Raw genomic sequence first — 17,363 nt, forward strand, 5'->3', positions numbered from 1 at the left:
CTTATGATGTCACTTGACCATGAAGGATCCAGCAGCTCCCACAGCTCCCATCTGCAGTGCAGGAAGACCACCTGTACTGTGGTTTGCGAAGGCCCTTGAAGCAGCACCCAGCCAGGCCCCTGGGGCCACTTCCTCATCCCTGGCTACAGAAAACACGGGGCTTGTCCTTGCTGGCAGCTGCCTGCGGGACCCTCCGTAATGTCAGATGTTAGCTGGTGGGACAGTTTCTGCCCCTGCTGGAGAAGCACTTAGGAGACTGTTTCCTAAGACTCCAGCTCAGCAAGGTCTAGGTTCTCACGAAGCAAAGCAAGCCTCACACAGCAACAACTGATGGTTTCAATGTTTTTCCTTTAATTTGGATGTACAATGTTTGCAGCAGTTAAAAAAATTAAATATACATCTCTCGTCAGTCCTTCCCTTTGCTCTCAGAAGCAGTCAGGTCTGGGTGGGGCTCCGGGACTCGCCCATCACAGCCCTGCTGGCTCCAGGGGAGCTCAGGCTCAGCTGACAGTCCCTCTGACCACAGCGCAAAGCAATGAGACCTGGACAAGGAGGCCCCACTTGGGTCAGAGTCCACCCTCCGTAGGCAGGTCCACATTGGCCACGATCCTCCAAGGCTGGCAATCACCGCCCAGATTGCAGCGGGAGACTCTGCTCTTGGAAACAACTGAGGGGAAGGCGTTCCTTTGACTGCACCAGAGCATGACAGGCACACGGGGGAAGAGTGGCCCCTGAACCTTCCAGGTTGCCTTCAGTTGTCATGCGGCACTCTGAGCGGCTCCCTCCTTCCCAGGAGGCCCAGGCCTGGCGAGCGAGTGTCCTCTTCTCGCCTGGACCATCCTGAGCTCTCCAGGGTGCCTCGGCAGCTCTCAAGATCTTCCTTCTTCTCACTCCCACAGGTGGCCCCTCCGGAGCACAGCTCCAAGCCTACCCTGGCCAGCAGCTGTGGTCCTGGGTCCTCCCCGCAGAGGGAAGAAGCGGGGAGGGACAAAGCCGGGTGAGGATGTCTGCTGGGCAGGATGCTCACAGGTAGCAAGAGTGGGCTGACTCCACCCCAGACACACAGAACCAACCTCACTGCGCCCCTCGCGGGGAGGAACTTCCACCCACCAGGCAGCCACAGACCGAGTTATTGCTGTTTACTATCCGTCCCGAGCTCCGTGGGGGGCTCAGCTCAGCTCCAAGAGGACGAGCTGTTCATCGGCTCCGAGGGCTGTGGAATGACCCCTCCATGAAGGTGGGGGCGAGGGGTGTCCTTTAGGGCACAGGGCCTTCTCAGATGCTACATTCTGGGTGTCTGGAGGGGTTTCAGCTTCACGTTTCCTCCTGAAAGGACACATGTGCTGGCAGAAATGGGGGTGGACAGTAACAAAGAGCACTTGGCAGCTGGAAACGTCACCTACACAGACTCAGCTGGGCCCGCAGCAGAAGGGAGGCACGTTTTGGGAAAGAAACGCGCTTCAGTGCATTGCCAAACAATTCTACCCTGGTTTCATTAAAGTCTTTCCTGATATTACCAGCAGCAAAACAAAAGCAGTCTCCCCACAGCCCACCCCCAAAACTTGACAACCAAATTAATCACATTTTCAACAGAATTCGGATAATATGATTGGTGCTTGCCATAGGTTTTTAGGAACGTGGCGAAGTCTTCCTCCCTTCAGCAGAGTTGATACGGAGACCGTTTTCTCCGGTGGGATCCTAGTGAGCCATGAATGAGCCCTGCTCTGACCCAGCCCTGCGCCTGGACGCCTGTCACACAGCTAACTTTACCTGGCAGGTCGGAGGAAAGTCAACTTCCAGGAAGAACCGACACGGGCGCTCTTAGAGGCCATGCGTCTCTGTCTTGAGATGTGCGTATGTAAAATGGCAGGTGTGTCCATACGCACGAGCACGTATGCTTGACTTACGCATGGGTGAAGTCGTTTTACTGATGAGCTCATATTCATCTCTGGAGCACACAGGCAGGCCTTTGGGAGTGGGGGACACCCACTGCCAGAGCGGGGTATTCTGAGCCCCTTGCTAAGGACTGTTTTAGCTCACGTGGTAAACAAAAGGAAGACAAACTCTGTGTTGAGCCCAGCGATATGCATTCCAAGGGGAATGGCTCCGTTTTACATTCACAGTGTTATTTCTTACAAATGTAAACATCTAGCAGGAACAACATCTGGCCTGCCATACTTCTGTCTCCGAGCTGTTGACATAACCTGCAGGGTAGGTGGGTGGGGAGCAGCAACGGTTCTGAGAACTTTCCCCTCATTCCCAAACCTTCTAGCAGGCTTTCCAGAAAAAAGCTAGGATGAGAAACAGGAGCCCCCAACCAAAACGGAAGAATGGTGGTTTTCTTGTTAAAATTCAGTAGCTTCCCTTAAGGGCCTCCTCAAACATCAGACCCCTTTCTACCGCTCCTGCTGCCCTGCCACGAGGACGAGGTGGTCCTGGCTGGGGGAGGCCTCTGTTGGGAGCTGGTGGGAAAAGCCTCATACAGGCCTGTCAAAGGCTGCTCAGAGGAGGGGCTCCCTTTGAGCAGGGGCTCCCTTTCAGCGCCCCCTCATGTATGTGGGCAGCACACAAGTCCACATGTCAGCTGCTCCTCAGCTGCCACATAGGAGAGGGACAGGTGGAAGCTTGAGGGTCTCAAGGCAGCACCTGCACAGACTCCAGAAAAGCATTTCCTCCACTTACCATATTCAATACCCAAAACATCAACGGGCAATGACCAAACCAAGCCACATGACAGTCGCCAACCTCGCCTGGCTCGCCTCAAGGGCTGAGGAAGCAGAGCTCCTGCCCCATCTCAGAGCTCCCAAATCCAGCTCCTATGTCAGCAGCAGCCGGCCATCCAGAATCCACTTCCATTTTAATGACTTGGCTCCTCTGGGCCTGCAAACAGGAGGCTGGTCCAGGGACCTGGCCTGGGGTTAGGAGTGGCGGCTCTGACAGGGCAGTGGGGCAGTCTCCAATGAGCACAGATCTGCACTCTCCTGACTAAAAGGGGTCCCCGTGCAAGATGTCAGCTGGAACGGGGGCAGAAGGGATGCCAGGCTCTGTCACTAACAGTGCCAAGACGCCAAGCTTTGCTGTTGACCAAGAGAGGCTCAGACAAAACACAGCTCAGTGACACCTTTGGGGCATGCATCCATGGAATGGCAGATCCCAACACCGGCCAGCCAGCTCCTGGGCAGACACCACCCCAGGGCTAGCAAGGAACAGGAGTGGGAGGTCCATGTCTCTGGACACAGCGGAGGCTGCTCACAGCCAGGGAGGCTGGCCTTCTCAGCTGACAGGGAGGCTGCTGTCCCTAAGTGGGTGGAGAACAACAGTTGTCTGTGCCCGAGAAGGAGGGGCTGCAGGCGAGCACGCCCCTAGGACAGTGGGGGCCTGTCCTTAGTCCTGCTGTGGCCACCTGCACACTAACGCCTCTCTACATCCCAGTCACCTTGTGAATGCATAAACAGGAACATGTACAACGGAAATGTCAGCGGGTGCTCAGGAAGGCTATGCCAGTGGCTACAGGAGAGGGAGCGTGGCCAGGGGCCCTGCCCACCTCCCCGAACACTGTCGCATGCAGCACAGGCCTTGCAATTCACATACTTTACACGGGCATAGAAAGAGTTACATTAAAATTAATCTCTTTACTGATATAATTAAATTTTAAATCCTGAGAAGAAAAGAGAGAAGGGAGAATGGTGCTGGGTGTCTAGCACCCCCAGCCACTGGCCCAGCACATGCCATGGCATCTGTGCATACAGACACAGGGCGTGGCATGCACACCCCACCAGGAAGACACAGGCCAGTGTTCCCAAAGCCTGCTCACGGCACCTTCTACTGCAGGACAGCAGAGGGGCCAACAGCCAGCCTGCAGGAGGGAGGACTTCCGGCCCAGATGCAAGAGCAGCTGCAGCCTGGCAACACCCAACAGGTGAGTATCAGGAGAAAGGACCTGGTCACCCACATGGCGTGCAGCACAGCTGCTCCTGCTCTCTGGAAGGCCTCAGGCTCAGCCCCACCGGGACTGCAGATACTCCTTGCCTGGCCACTGTACCACAAAGAGCACTTCTGCCATATGGCAGAGACACGCACGTTGCCTGGCCGCCCGCGGCATGTGCGGAAGCCCACAGGGACCAAGCTGGCTCGGTGGAGGCAGGGCACAGGGCGCAGATTTCTGGAGGCTCCAGCCCCAGCTGCCGCCTCACAGTCTCTCCCACCATGGCGCTCAGCAGGTGGTGACCTTGTGGACATTTCGTAAACAGGTCAGCAGCCGGTGATATGGGCTTCCTGGAGCTGCAACCACCTCAAACACAGACTGGAAGGCCCTGCGGTCGAGCTCCTCCTCTATCTGGTGTCTGTAAAAGTCTGTGGCAACCAGGCAGAAAAGGTTGACGTCCACCTGCTCCAGCTTTCCCATCCTGCTGATGACATGTGGGAGGCTGGTCCAGGAGTTAAGGAAAAAGGCCGGCAAATGAGGGGAATGCTGCCCCCCTGTCCTCACCTGGGAGCTCCTCTCCTGAAACAGCCTACGAAGGGGCCCAGGGAGCCTGGAGAGCCAGTAGAGCCCCGGAAGGGTTACCTGGATGGCTCCAGCTGCAGCAGCGCCTCCACCTTCATTCCTGCAACCCTTGGCTGGCTGGACACCCTGCTGGAAGGCCAGCAGGGCAGAAGTGAGCTGGGCAGAGCTGGCCAAGGAAGCAGGAGGCCTGCAGGCAGGCACCCACTCGGCAGCACTCACCTGGCCTGGCTCCTGTGCAGCGCTGATGGCTGATGCTCCTGCTGTCCTGCTGGCCCCCACAAGCCCTGCTCCAGTACAGTGCGGGCAGAGCCATGCCAGGCACACTGGGCGAGGCTGTGCTGTCAGCACCAGGACAACCGTGCTGCTTGGAGGCTCTTGTGGTCTGTCTTGGGGGAGGGCTGTGGAAAGGAAAACTCCTGGCAGCCAGCATCTGGGGGTGGGAACTGGATCTTTACTTAAGCCTTTCCCCGAGAGGGTGATCGAGGCACAATGACCAAAGCTAATGAGAAGCAGTGTCAGGAGAAGCCCAGCCACACAGAGCCCGCGAGTGGGCGGGAGGTCTGCAGAGACCGCCGCCCACCCTCGCTCCCCTCACCCAGGCCCTCCACAGAAGGGCCCCTTAGCAGCTTCAACCCTTCTGCCATACACGGGCCCCTCTGAGAGGCCCTGGTCAGCAAATGTCTGGATGTGCTCCTTTCTGTATCCCTGTCAGCATTGTACCTCCCTGGGGCTGAGGGCCTGTCACCTTGGCGTCTGTGGGGTTTTTGCAAAGGTTAGCTTTCAAAACTTTATCATGAAACGTGAGCCTCGGTGTCGACGAGGGAAACGGGGCCAGCACCAGGGACCCAGAGAGGATACATCGCCGCAACCCATGGGCTGGTGGACGCGCTGACGAAGAAGCAGGAGAGGCTCCATGTGGCCATGGCGACTGGGGTCCTCTGTGTGAAGTTGGAGAGGGACAGCATGACCCAGTCCCGGACCATGGATGACTGCCCGGTGCTGTGCAGAGTCTGAAACACCTGCCAGGAGCAAGCGGGCGCCTGAGTGTCAGGGCTGGGGGGCGGGAAGCACCTGCTGTGCCCGAGTGGTGGGGGTGGGGTGGGGGCCAGAGGCATTGCTGCTTTATTTAAAGGGGAGGAGCTGGGTTCTTCTGGCGAATCTGCTGGGAGGTCAGGGGCAATTCCACCTCCAGGCTTCCCCACTCCATCCCCATCCCACATGCAACCTCACCTTATACACCACGGTGGCCATGAACTGGGGGTATGGCTGCTGGTTGGACAGAAACTCTCCGATGACTTTGTTCATGATGTCCTGGGGTGGGAAGAAGTCGTCTAGAAACTGGGGCAGGATCCTCGCCACCACTCTGGCTTCACAAGGAAAGCCTTTCCTGATCCTGGGAGGAGGGACACAGGTCAGAGCCTGGCACCAGCTCCCACAGCTGCCCCACCTGCCCGCGGAGGGCCTTGGCTCTGGGGAAAATGCTGATGTGAAATCAGGGCTGGGAGGTACCCTTGGCCGTGAGGGATTTTCCAAGTGGGGAAAGTCAGAGCCTAAGCAACTGGAGTATGAAATTTGAGGCTAAAAAGGCAAAACCCCAGCTCTTCCTCTGTCCAGCTCGTGAAGACGGGCTGCTAGGCATAGGCTCTGTCTGGGCTCCCACACCCTGCAGGGAACAGAAATCCTAAGAAGAGTCTGAAAGCTACATAAAAGAATATGCAGAAATGGTGCAGCCGGAAGGACGTTATAAAAGAGATTTTTTAAAATCCTAACAAAAGAACCCGTTCTCATTATGTTTTTGCTGCTTTCCACATCCAAATGCTCCATAAACATTTCTATGTGTTCTAACACTTTGTGGCACTGTTGTCAACCGGGACTTTTTTCTTGTTACCAAACAGGGCCCCATCTGTGCTCTCGCTGCTTCTTCCCTAACCAGATCCTGAAACACACCCCCTGAGCAGTATCCTTTTTAGTGCTGAAAAGCAACCATCATGTTCCTGTCTCATCAGTGCACACATGCCAGCTGTGTGTAACTGAGATGCATGGGAAGCAGCCAAGAAACGGCAGTGCACTTTCTCACAGGTGCTCCCGGCTCTACCCGCCCGCAGACCCTCGCCCAGCAGTGGTGTGGTGGCTGCGCTGAAGACAGTGCTCCACGGAGGGAGATCTGTGGTCAGCTCCAAGGTGCCTCCCTGCGGCGTCTGGAGGGCGGTAGAGCGGAAGGCGTGCACCACGCTCTCTGGAGCACTCGCCACCTAGCACTGGGTCCACTAGACCACAAGCTCCTTGAAGGCCAGGACTGGTCGTGGCGCCTCCCTGTGTCCGTCTGCCAGCTGTGGAGGTGCTCAGTGAGCATGTGGGAACTGAAGAATGATGCAGAGGTGCATTTTAAAATCGACATGGGGGCCAGGCACGGTGGCTCACGCCTGCAATCCCAGCACTTTGGGAGGCCGAGGAGGGTGGATCACTTGAGTTCAGGAGTTCGAGACCAGTTCGGCCAACACAGTGAAGCACTGTCTCTACTAAAAACACAAAAATTAGCTGGGCGTGGTGGCACATGCCTGTAATCCCAGCTACTCGGGAGGCTGAGGCAGGAGAATCGCTTGAACCCAGGAGGTGGAGGTTGCAGTGAGCCGAGATCGTGCCATTGCACTCCAGCCTGGGTGACAAGGGCAAAACTCCATCTCAAAAAAAACAAAAACAAAAACATTGAAACAGACGAGCACAGGCTCAGCTGTTCAGAACACCTCATCTGGTCAAAGAGTAGAGCAAAGTACACCTGAGTATGCTCTTGAGAAAAGCCAAATGGCTCCCCACTGGACACCCTGATTGGAGAGCACAGGCAAGGCAGTACAACAACACCCCAGATCCGCCATGTCGCCAGGACTGAGGCCGGAGAGCAAATCAGGGAGCCTTGTCCTTGAGAAAAAGCCCTACGAAGCTCCTAACCCACTTCCAGAGCAGGTGAGCGAAGCCAATTCTCAACACAAATTCACGCACAGCAGTGGGGTGGAGGGGTAGGAAGGAGAAGCCACTGACCACACGGGTCTCAAAGATGCATGTGTGGGTTTCACCTTCATCCTGCTGCTGCCCCTCACCCTGCTCACAGGCACCACGGACCCCCTCCCACAGACCCCCGTGGGCTCCCCTCTCACAACAGGCAGCCAGGCTGAGCCAACTCCTCATCACTGTGCAGGCTTCTGCCACACCCTCCCAGAGACTGGTCATTCCTGCCCCCTGCCACACTCCACACGGCCAGGTGCGGTGCCTCAGCCCTCAGGAGAGATGGGCAGGTGCTGGGACAACCTTGGAACTGGTCAACACTAAACCTGAGCGCTGGGGTCCAAGGACCACCAGCTCGCCAGTGGAACCCTGAGCCAAGGCAGCCCACGGTCAGGCTGTGGTCGGGAATCACTGGTGGGACTCCAGCAACAGCGCCAGGGGATCAGCCAACACACACAAACACTCAGCTTCAGGCCAAAGTTCTAGGGAAGCTAACGGCTGACGGGTGGGGCTTCGTTTCTTACCTATCAAAAAGAACAGACACCCGCTCCATAGCCACAATCACCGACTCGCTGTCTGGGGCTGCAGGATTAGGGTCTGAAGTTCTACCCGGACTGACTTTCTCCTTTCCTATAATAAAAGTGTTCAGTACGAAGGTTACATCTATACAACCCAACAGGCTCTGTAGATAGTGCTTTGTACACAGGAGTCCAGTGAATCCCTGGAGAAGATCTGACAGCAGGTGATGTGAGCCCCTCGCTAGCCCAGGACCCAGCACAGCTCAGCCACATGGGATGAGTGACCAGAGGGGTGGTCAACCCTGACCAGAGGAGTGACCAGAGGGGTGGTCAACCCTGACTCCAGCCCTGGGGGCTCCAGAGCCTCTCTTGCGAGGTGATGGGGCCAGCTTGGGGCAACACCAAAAGCGTCAAATCAGAGGACACCTAGTCTAGGTTCTTTGAGTGAGCATGCTCCTGTCTCCCTTGGACAGGACTTGGGCTGGCCTTGCGGGCACGATGTACATGCTCACCTGTGTACATGCAGGTGAGCATCAAGCCCAGAGCCGCCATGGCCCGGTGCGGGCTGTGCACGTTCACTCTGTCCACACTCAGCTTGACCAGGGATTCTGCATCCAGGCGGGAGAGCTGCTCAGAGAGCAAGAGGCGCTCCAGGCCTCTGAGGGCACAGTGGTAAATGATAGAGGGGGTGGACTCCTCACTTCCGGACAGCATCACCCCACACATCTGCACAGGGAGAAAGGTTTCTGTGTCAAAGAATCGCTGCATGGTCTCAGGTGCTCATGCCTCCTCCCCACCAAGTCAAAACTGGCCCACTGGTATGATCCCGCAAGGCAAAGAGAAGGGAAGCCCACTCCCCGTGTGCAGAGGAAGACAGCCAGGGCCCACTCACCTGTATTATTGATGCTGAAAATTCTGGCCCTACGTCCAGAGGATAGTTCTCAATCAGGTAAAACGCAGTGGCACACATGACCAGTACGTGCTGCTGGCTGTGAATGTTCACGCAGCTGAAAACGGGAGACATCAGCCAGGCTCAGCCGCCCCCATCCAACGTAGAGAGGGCTTCACAGCATGCCTGGCCCCACGCGGGAGTGAAGAGCTGCGGGCCAGGCTGGCTCCCGGGAGCACCTACCCTGTGTGGCTCCCCAGGCCCCTATAACCTGGCCTGACCCTTCAGCCTCTGCTCAACCCCTCCCTGGGTAGCTGAGCCCGTCTACCTCCTCCATGCCCTGCCCTCTCGGCGTGGCCCAGCCTCCCCTGTGGCCACCTCCACACTGGCCACCACAGACTTCCTCTCTCTGTCCCTCAAAGAGGCCCTGGATTCCCACACCCCAGGCCAGTCCCCTCTATTTCCTGAGTACCCTGTGCTTTTTCTTCGTGGCACATTCCACCATGACGTGCTGCCTTGTGTGATCCCCCAACAGCACCTGCCTTCCCCATGGCACAATGAGGACCCGGTAGCCAGGGACTGAATGAGTGGCCACTGTGAACAGAGGAGCCAATACGATGCCCCCTCCACCCACAGAAACGTGCCCAGTGATGCTTACATCCATCACCACGTGGTCCGACCTCCACCTCGGAGGCATGTGACACAGCCCGTGCCCATGACACTGAGGCCAGCCCCACGCACCATTTCTACCTGGATGCCACAAGCTCTCTGCATCCCAAACGCAACTCCTGGGCCACCTCAACTCTCCTTCCCTGAGTCCTCCATGCCCACAGCAAGAGCCACAGACAGCCCAACATGCCAGCACAGCCAGGGCTTCGGCCTGTGCCTGGGACCTGCTGTGGGGCTGCCCCCCAAAATCACCTCGCTGCACCAACACATGTGCCTGATTTGCAGGCCTATGCCCCCTGTGTGACTTGCCCTATGCCAGGCTCCAGGGATGCAAAGACAGTTGCCAGCTGTCCGCCTGTCCTGTGTCCTGCTAGCACAGCACCCACTGCCCAGCAAGGATGACAGACGAGAAGGGCCTCCCCACAGGCTTGTGCCACTCTGGCCTGAATGAGGGCAACGGCCCCTGATGAGCCGCTGTCCCTGCTCCAGCATGTCCCAAATCCTGCCAGACAGCCACTGGCCCGTGCCCTGGCTCACACCTCCCTCCTGTCTGAACTGTGCCTACAGAGATCTTCCCATCTCCCTCCAAGTCTTCCACTCAACTTTGACCCGGCCCCCATCTCCTGCCCACTTGTCAAAGGGGATCACTGGCCATTCTTCCCAGCCCCCTTCCCATCTTTGCTCCAAATTCTTGCCCTCAACTCCCCCATGTGGGTGGCTGATGAAATTCTACCCTCCGTCTGCAGACAGCTCTAAAGCCTGTGACTCAGAGAGGCTGGGCTCATCTCTGCTAAAGCCTCTGCGACTTCGGGAGAGTGGAGGTGAGACCAGGGTGTCACAGAGCCCTCCGCGCTTCCAAGACATCGTTGTGAAGAGCTTGGCTTGCTCATTAAGGGGTTGTGGCACCAGCCATGCTTTGTCAAGGACACATCTGTGCAGAACCTGCCGCCCAGCAGCTTTAAGATAAAGTGAGGTCAGAATCACAGTGGAAACAAGACGGAGGTGCTGGGCCAGGGCGGGGAAGGTGCAGAGAGGAGGCTGGTCTGGGTAATGAGAAGAGGGTTCTGGGAGCAGAGAATGAGAACTGCTGGCCTCACGAGCAGAGTCAGGAACGGGCACATGGGGAAATGTGCTCAGCGCCACATGAGACAGCAGCAGAGGCAGGAGCTCCAGCTCACTGGGGGTGCCCGAGGAAGCCTCTAGGACGCACCTGTGCCCTTGCGTCTCACCGACCTCAGCCATGGCGCCCACCTGGGTTCCCACTGACACCTGGCTGCCATCTGGCCAGGGACCTGGGCACTTGGAGAGGGTGATGCTGCTTCCTTCACCACTCACTCCGAGACCCCCGTCCTAGCCCCAGCCAGGCTCCCACTCACTGGGCGATCCCTTTCAGGTTGGAGAGGAGATAGTCGCTGATGACTGGGATAAGCTGCTTGGCAGTGTCGTCCAGCAGGTCGCACTCCAGCACATAGAGGATGCCATGCAGGGCTCCGACCCTGCTGGGCAGGTGGCTGCTCCTGAGCGTGCTCTCCAGCAGGCGGCTGACAGGCTCCGCCACGACCTTGTCCTAGACACACACAGACAAAAGCTGCTGATGCCACCAGAGCTCACGCCCCAGTGGCTCCTCCCCACAGCCAAGGAGGGGCGGGGGCGGTGCGCTGCCCTCATGCTTGTGTGCAGAAAAGACCACACAGCAGGCCCGAGACCATCCTGAGAGGTCTGTGTGCAAGGCTGGCCCCTGGCTGGTGTCGGGACGGTGCCCACCGTCCTCACTGAGGAGAGGCTCCCTGTGCTCAGCTGCTTGTGTGGGCAAGTGTTTGTGCTGAGAATCTGCCTTCCCTCTGGGAGTCCAGAGTATGGGCACGAAGCAGGCAGAAGGTGCCCACGTGCCCAGCCCACAGTCAAAACCCTGGCACCAAGTCTCTAGTGGGCTTCCCTGGTGACGACACTGCACACATTGTCACGGCTCACTCTGGGGGAGCTCAGTGAGTCCTGCACGACCCCACTGGGAGAGGATTCTGGAAGCTTGAGCCTGGTGACGACACTGCACACGCTGTCACGGCTCACTCTGGGGGAGCTCAGTGCGTCCTGCACGACCCCACTGGGAGAGGATTCTGGAAGCTTGGGCCTGGTTTCCTCGGGACACCGCCCCATGGGCCTCTGCCCTTGCTGATTTGGTTTGCTGATTGTGTTTTGTGTGCTTTTACTGTATTACATCTTAGCTGAGAGTCCTTCTAGAAAAGCCTGGGGGTAGTCTTGGGGATCCCTGATAGTAGTTTATGCCAACCTTCAACCAAAATGGCCTCAATTTCACTTAGTATCCAAAACCTAATGGGGTTAAATATCGACCTAAACACTTAGCCCACATTCTTCACTTTCAATCTGCTCTTTAACAGTGAGGAGACCCCTGCAGAAGTCACCAAGGAATGTCGCCCTCCTTCAGCCCAAGACTATGGGGACACAGAATTCCCATGGAGTGCTGGATGGCCAGGCAGCCCCTTCTTGTTGTGGAACAAGATGAGGTTCTCGGCGATGGCAGGAGCTTCTCCGCAGGGGAAATGACCGGAAGACACAGAAGCCGCTCCCACCCATCCCAGGAATGAGAACCGAAAGAGGCTGTTCTTTGTGGATCACTTCCTTCTTGGGCCCCCACCTCACCCTGTGCTATCCCCTCATACACACAACGCCACGCGACACCTCCCTAAGGACTGCACTCCCACGGCCCCTGGTCCCACCTCTGAAAGTCCCACATCAGGACCTGCTCTCAGGTGGCACGGATTTCACAACAGGAGGCAAATACCTCAAAACGACATGCTCTGGATACGTTGGTACCAAGCATGACATGCTGAAAACCTTCACAGAGGATCACCATCTTTAAGAAAGATGCACAGAGCTGGGAATTAGTGCCCATGACCATCCTGCCTTAGGATCTGCTTTTCAAAATGATTATTTCTCATTTGATTACTGATGGCACAACACTTGCCTAAGGAGCTCTGGGCCTGAGCACAAAACCACATTACAATTCAAGTTAGCCCAGCAGCTGAAACTCCCCACAAAGGAGAAGGACCCCTTCCGAGAGCCGCTTTGACATCATGTGGGCAACACCCAGGGGGTGTTCGCAGTGAAGAGAGACGCCCACACAGGGAGCCCACGCGTTCATTGTTTCCACTCCCTGGATGGCTGCCAAGTCACCAGCATGGCACCAGGCTGAAGGCCACCCACAAGGGAAGATGACTGGCATTTGGGCTCGAGGAGGACAGAGTCCAGGCAAGAGTAGTCAAGACTCGCAGGGAGTCAGGCTCCAGGTCACAGACATGGGCTCAGTCCCACCTCTGTCGCATTTTGTGTAACCCAGACAAGCCAGCTAACCTCTGACGTTGGCCGCCTAGGGTGCCTTTGTCAGGTGGGGGTGCAGGAGGAAGAGATCCGCAAATGTTAGCGGCTGGAGTGACGGCAAAAAAACATCATCACTGTCACGACAGCGTTGTTACTGACAGGAGCCCATCCAGAGCACGGGGTAAAGCAAGCCCTGATGGGCACTGCCATGCCATTCTCACCAAGGGCTCCAGACGGCTGGCACACGGCAGCCACTCAGGTGTTTGTTGAAGACACGAGTTTCTATTGCTATCATAAAATGGATTACTAGGTAATGCCACATGACAAAGACCCAGAGGCGCCAGCTCTGACAGTTCTGACATCCTTGAATAGGCTTCACCAGATGTCAGGGCCCACAGGTAACGATTTCATGTGTACAGTTGATGGATGCTTGGCAAATACCATGTGGTGATGTGCCCACAGAATACAGGTACCATGCTGCACTAGCTGAATCCTGATAACCAGAAGCAGAATAAGGAGAAGCTCAAGAGGATGAACACTTGACCCTTAGGATGGTCTGAATGTCTGTATCCTCCCCGAAACTCCTACACTGACAACTAATTTGCAATGCCACAGTACTAGAAGGTGGGGCCTTGGGAGGTGATGAAGTCATGAGGGGTGAGACCTTGTGGATTGGGGCCCTTCTAAAAGGCCTAAGGGAGCTTGTTCACTCCTTCCACTGTGAGGACCCAGCAAGAAGATGCCATCTATGAAGCAGAGAGCGGCCCTCACCAAACACCAAATCTGTTGGCACCTTGACCATGAACTTCCATCTCCCAGAACTGTGAGAAGTGAATTTCCACTGTTTATAAATTACCCAGTCTAAGGCACCTTGTGGTAGCAGCTGAAATAGACTAAGACAACCACCATGCTAAGAAGACACTATAGCACCCAGACTTGGGACTGGAAACGCAGGGTCACTGTGACAAAATGGCCCCCAGGAGAGAAGTTGTCCAGCCAGGAAGTCCAGGGGGCCTGGAACATAACTGAGGGGGAGTGAAGCAGTCAGGCCTCAGGGCAGAGCATGGGGAAGCCAGTCGCGTTTCCACCATCTACGCTGCTTCAGTGCCACCACACACCATGGTTCTGTGGGGATGGGCTACTACAATGATGTCACAAGCCCTGGGACACGGGACCCCAAACCATGGCTTGGCTGCCACGACCCACATCACGGTGGCCTGTGGATGGCACTGACCGTCGCTGAACCCCCTCCAGCTGAGAAGCACTGCAGCTCACGTGGGCTGTGGAGTCCGGGTCGGGTCAGCTCTTGGAAGGAGGCAGCCGCAGCCGGCACCTCTGGCCAACACCAGGTCCCAAGGCAGATGGGCCCACGTGGCTTCAGCACAGGAACCTCTGTGCCACCTGTCACTTACCATCCCAAGGACGGCAGCTGCCTTGCAGGTGGCAGGCACCAGGTACTGAGCGAGGATCTCGTCTTCTGAAGGGTGCACCCTTCGCAGTTCTGTCAGCGTCACATACATCAGCTCAAACTGGTTGCGCTCAGTGAACAAGTCTGAGACCACCAGAAGCTGGAGATGTGGAACACCAGGAAAGCAAGGGGAGAGTAGCGCTGTTAGAATCCAGGCAACGCATCCAGAACGCCGCTACTGGCAAGTCGTGTTCTTACACCTAAGAGACATTACTGTGCGGGACGCATGTGTGCGTCTGTGTGTGGTGTACGCGTGTGGTGTGTCTGTGTGCGTAGTACACATGGTGCATGTATGGTCTGGGTATGGTGTGTACATGTGGTGTATGTGTGCGTGTGGTGTGTCTGCGTGTGGTGTGTGTGTGGTGTGGGGTGTGTGCATGTGGCACGTATGTGATGCATGTGGTGTGTGTGGCATGTGTGTGGTGTGTGTGGTGTGGCATGTGTGTGCCATGTTTGCGGTGTATGTGGTGTATGTGGTGTGTGTGTTGCATGAATGTGGTGTATAGGCTGTGTGGGGTGCATGTGCTGTGTGTGTGTTGTGTGCATGTAGGGTACGTGTGCATGTGGTGTGTGTGTGCACATGTGGGGTACGTGTGCATGTGGTGTGTGTGTGTTGTGTGCATGTGGGGTACGTGTGCATGTGGAGTGTGTGTGGTGCGTGCATGTGGGGTACGTGTGCATGTGGTGTGTGTGTGGTGCGTGCATGTGGGGTACGTGTGCATGTGGAGTGTGTGTGGTGCGTGCATGTGGGGTACGTGTGCATGTGGTGTGTGTGTGGTGCGTGCATGTGGGGTACGTGTGCATGTGGAGTGTGTGTGGTGCGTGCATGTGGGGTACGTGTGCATGTGGTGTGTGTGTGGTGCGTGCATGTGGGGTACGTGTGCATGTGGTGTGTGTGTGCGCATGTGGGGTACGTGTGCATGTGGTGTGTGTGTGCGCATGTGGGGTACGTGTGCATGTGGTGTGTGTGTGCGCATGTGGGGTACGTGTGCATGTGGAGTGTGTGTGCGCATGTGGGGTACGTGTGCATGTGGTGTGTGTGTGTTGTGTGCATGTGGGCTACGTATGCATGTGGTGTGTGTGTGTGCATGTGGAGCGTGTGGTGCATGCATTTGGGGTACGTGTGCATGTGGCGTGTGTGTGTGTTGCGTGCATGTGGGGTATGTGTGATGTGAGGTGTGTGTGGTGCATGTGGTACGTGTGGTGTGGCGTGTGTGTGTGCAGCGTGTGTGTGGTGTGCGTGGTGCGTGTGGCATGTGCCGGTGGGAGGGGAACGGGAAGGCTCACTTACAGATCGAACCACCTCACTGATGAGGATGGCCGGGGTCCTCCTGGCTGAGTTGGATGGCAGGATCCAGCGGCTGTACAACTCGAGTAAAAACTGCGAACAGGAATGGATGTCAACTCCAGCCCGGTGTTTCCTGTAGAATATGCAAGATGGGTGTTTTCTGGGTACAGAAGATGAGAGGCTCATTTCAAGAAGCACCTCAAACAAATCAAATGACTGATAAGAAATTTCAAATTTCTGTAGAAAATGAAAAGGCCATTGGAAAACCTGGAGTTGACTGGAGACGTGGGTGGTGATGAAGGTGCAGGGGCGTCGGCCTCCTCCTCCTCCTCCTCGTCCCATTCCTCCTCCCTTAGGGGTGTGATGCTGTTCCCCAGCCACACGGAGTGTATGGACACCTGCCACAGAAACAGGGTGCTGCTCAGCGCTGCAGCCACAGTGCCTGCCAGGCTCCCGGTGGGCGGCTGCGGCCCCCGGGACTCAGCACATGCCAACCGTTGAACAGTCTGCCCCTTTGCGAGGGTCATTCAGACACCCCAGCTTACAGGCAAGGGAGTCCACAGAGAGGGTGGGGTAGGGGCTGGACTGCTGCTGGGAAGCTCCAGCACACGCTAAAGGCCTGAATCAGGAGTCAGTCAACCCCAGGAGCAGCTGAGGAGGGTGACACAGAAAGAGGCTCTACGAAGGGATGCTTTCACTCCTAAGTGAGATCTCAATGCAGTCCCCAAAACACGGAACCAACACAAGATTTCTCTTCCAATCTCCCTCACTGGCAGTCATTGTGGTAAAGCCCAGGCCAGAGCGTCCCCGCACCTCTGTGACCCGCGCTCCAGATCACACAGCCACCACGTGGTCAGCACACCTCGACTGTCCTCCTTTCTGCCTGGTTCTCTGGAAGCCTCGAGCACTTGGCACAGTGCTGTGGGCTGTGTGCCCATAAAAAGCTGTTCTCCATCATCACAGGCACTAGGCCCAACTCACGTTCTTGGCACCAAGGGCCATTTCCCCCCTGGGACCCTGTACCCCTGCAGGGAGTGGGCGGGGAGTCTGTATAAACAACTCTCAGGCCAAGGAGCAGCCCCTGTGCTCCCCACGCCCAGACCCATAACCCCCACCCCTCTTTCCTAAAAGCAAGCAGTGGCTCAGTCCAGTGGCATCTGGGGCTGAACGTCCCAGACAGGGCAGGGGTGGCACTACACTTCAGCCCCAGTATAATCCCATGACAGTCGGTTTGCGGACGTTGGACACAGGGCCAACATCGAAGGATGTGGGCAAATGCAGTGGGGCGGGGGGAATAGGGAATATCTCGGGCACAGACCAGTGTCCCCGGGCCCAGGACAAAGCCACAGGCACCCAGTGAGCTCCAGGCCTCACTCTCAGCCTGCCCTTCAGAAACACTTCCAGGAAAAGTACAGTGCGTCCTATTGGCCATGTCCACTTATCTTGAGGTGGAAACATCTGTCAAAGGTGAGAGGACAGAAGAGTGTGACTTCTTTTTCCAACCATGTCTAGAAAAATACAGGCTGGTCCAGCAGCTCCCTGCCTCCTGTCACTGAAACCAGCAGGCACGGAACAGGACAGTACAGGGCACAGAGCAGGGAACAGAAACAGGCATGTGACATCATGGGGTTTCTGCTGTGAAGGCTGCAGGCCAGGAACTCGTAAGAGGAAACTCTCAGAGCACATAA

At 56.7% G+C, this 17,363-nt stretch overlaps 1 protein-coding gene across 2 annotated transcripts in view; it reads right to left on the minus strand.

The window, feature by feature from the left end:
- Positions 1-328: 328 nt before the first annotated feature.
- Positions 329-17,363, minus strand: part of HTT (huntingtin) — a 164,828-nt gene continuing 147,793 nt past the window's right edge. For both annotated transcript variants that reach the window (XM_073012553.1, XM_073012554.1), the window contains 10 exons: positions 15,943-16,073; positions 15,679-15,808; positions 14,332-14,487; positions 10,960-11,150; positions 8,918-9,032; positions 8,538-8,751; positions 8,032-8,137; positions 5,738-5,900; positions 5,366-5,526; positions 329-4,427 (listed from right to left, as the gene is read on the minus strand). In XM_073012553.1, the coding sequence (XP_072868654.1) occupies positions 4,214-4,427; positions 5,366-5,526; positions 5,738-5,900; positions 8,032-8,137; positions 8,538-8,751; positions 8,918-9,032; positions 10,960-11,150; positions 14,332-14,487; positions 15,679-15,808; positions 15,943-16,073 (1,581 nt within the window). In that variant the 3' untranslated portion in view covers positions 329-4,213. The remainder of the gene's footprint in view (positions 4,428-5,365; positions 5,527-5,737; positions 5,901-8,031; positions 8,138-8,537; positions 8,752-8,917; positions 9,033-10,959; positions 11,151-14,331; positions 14,488-15,678; positions 15,809-15,942; positions 16,074-17,363) is intronic.

The sequence above is a fragment of the Chlorocebus sabaeus genome, chromosome 27 (assembly GCF_047675955.1).
Source record: "Chlorocebus sabaeus isolate Y175 chromosome 27, mChlSab1.0.hap1, whole genome shotgun sequence".
Lineage (NCBI taxonomy): Eukaryota > Metazoa > Chordata > Mammalia > Primates > Cercopithecidae > Chlorocebus > Chlorocebus sabaeus.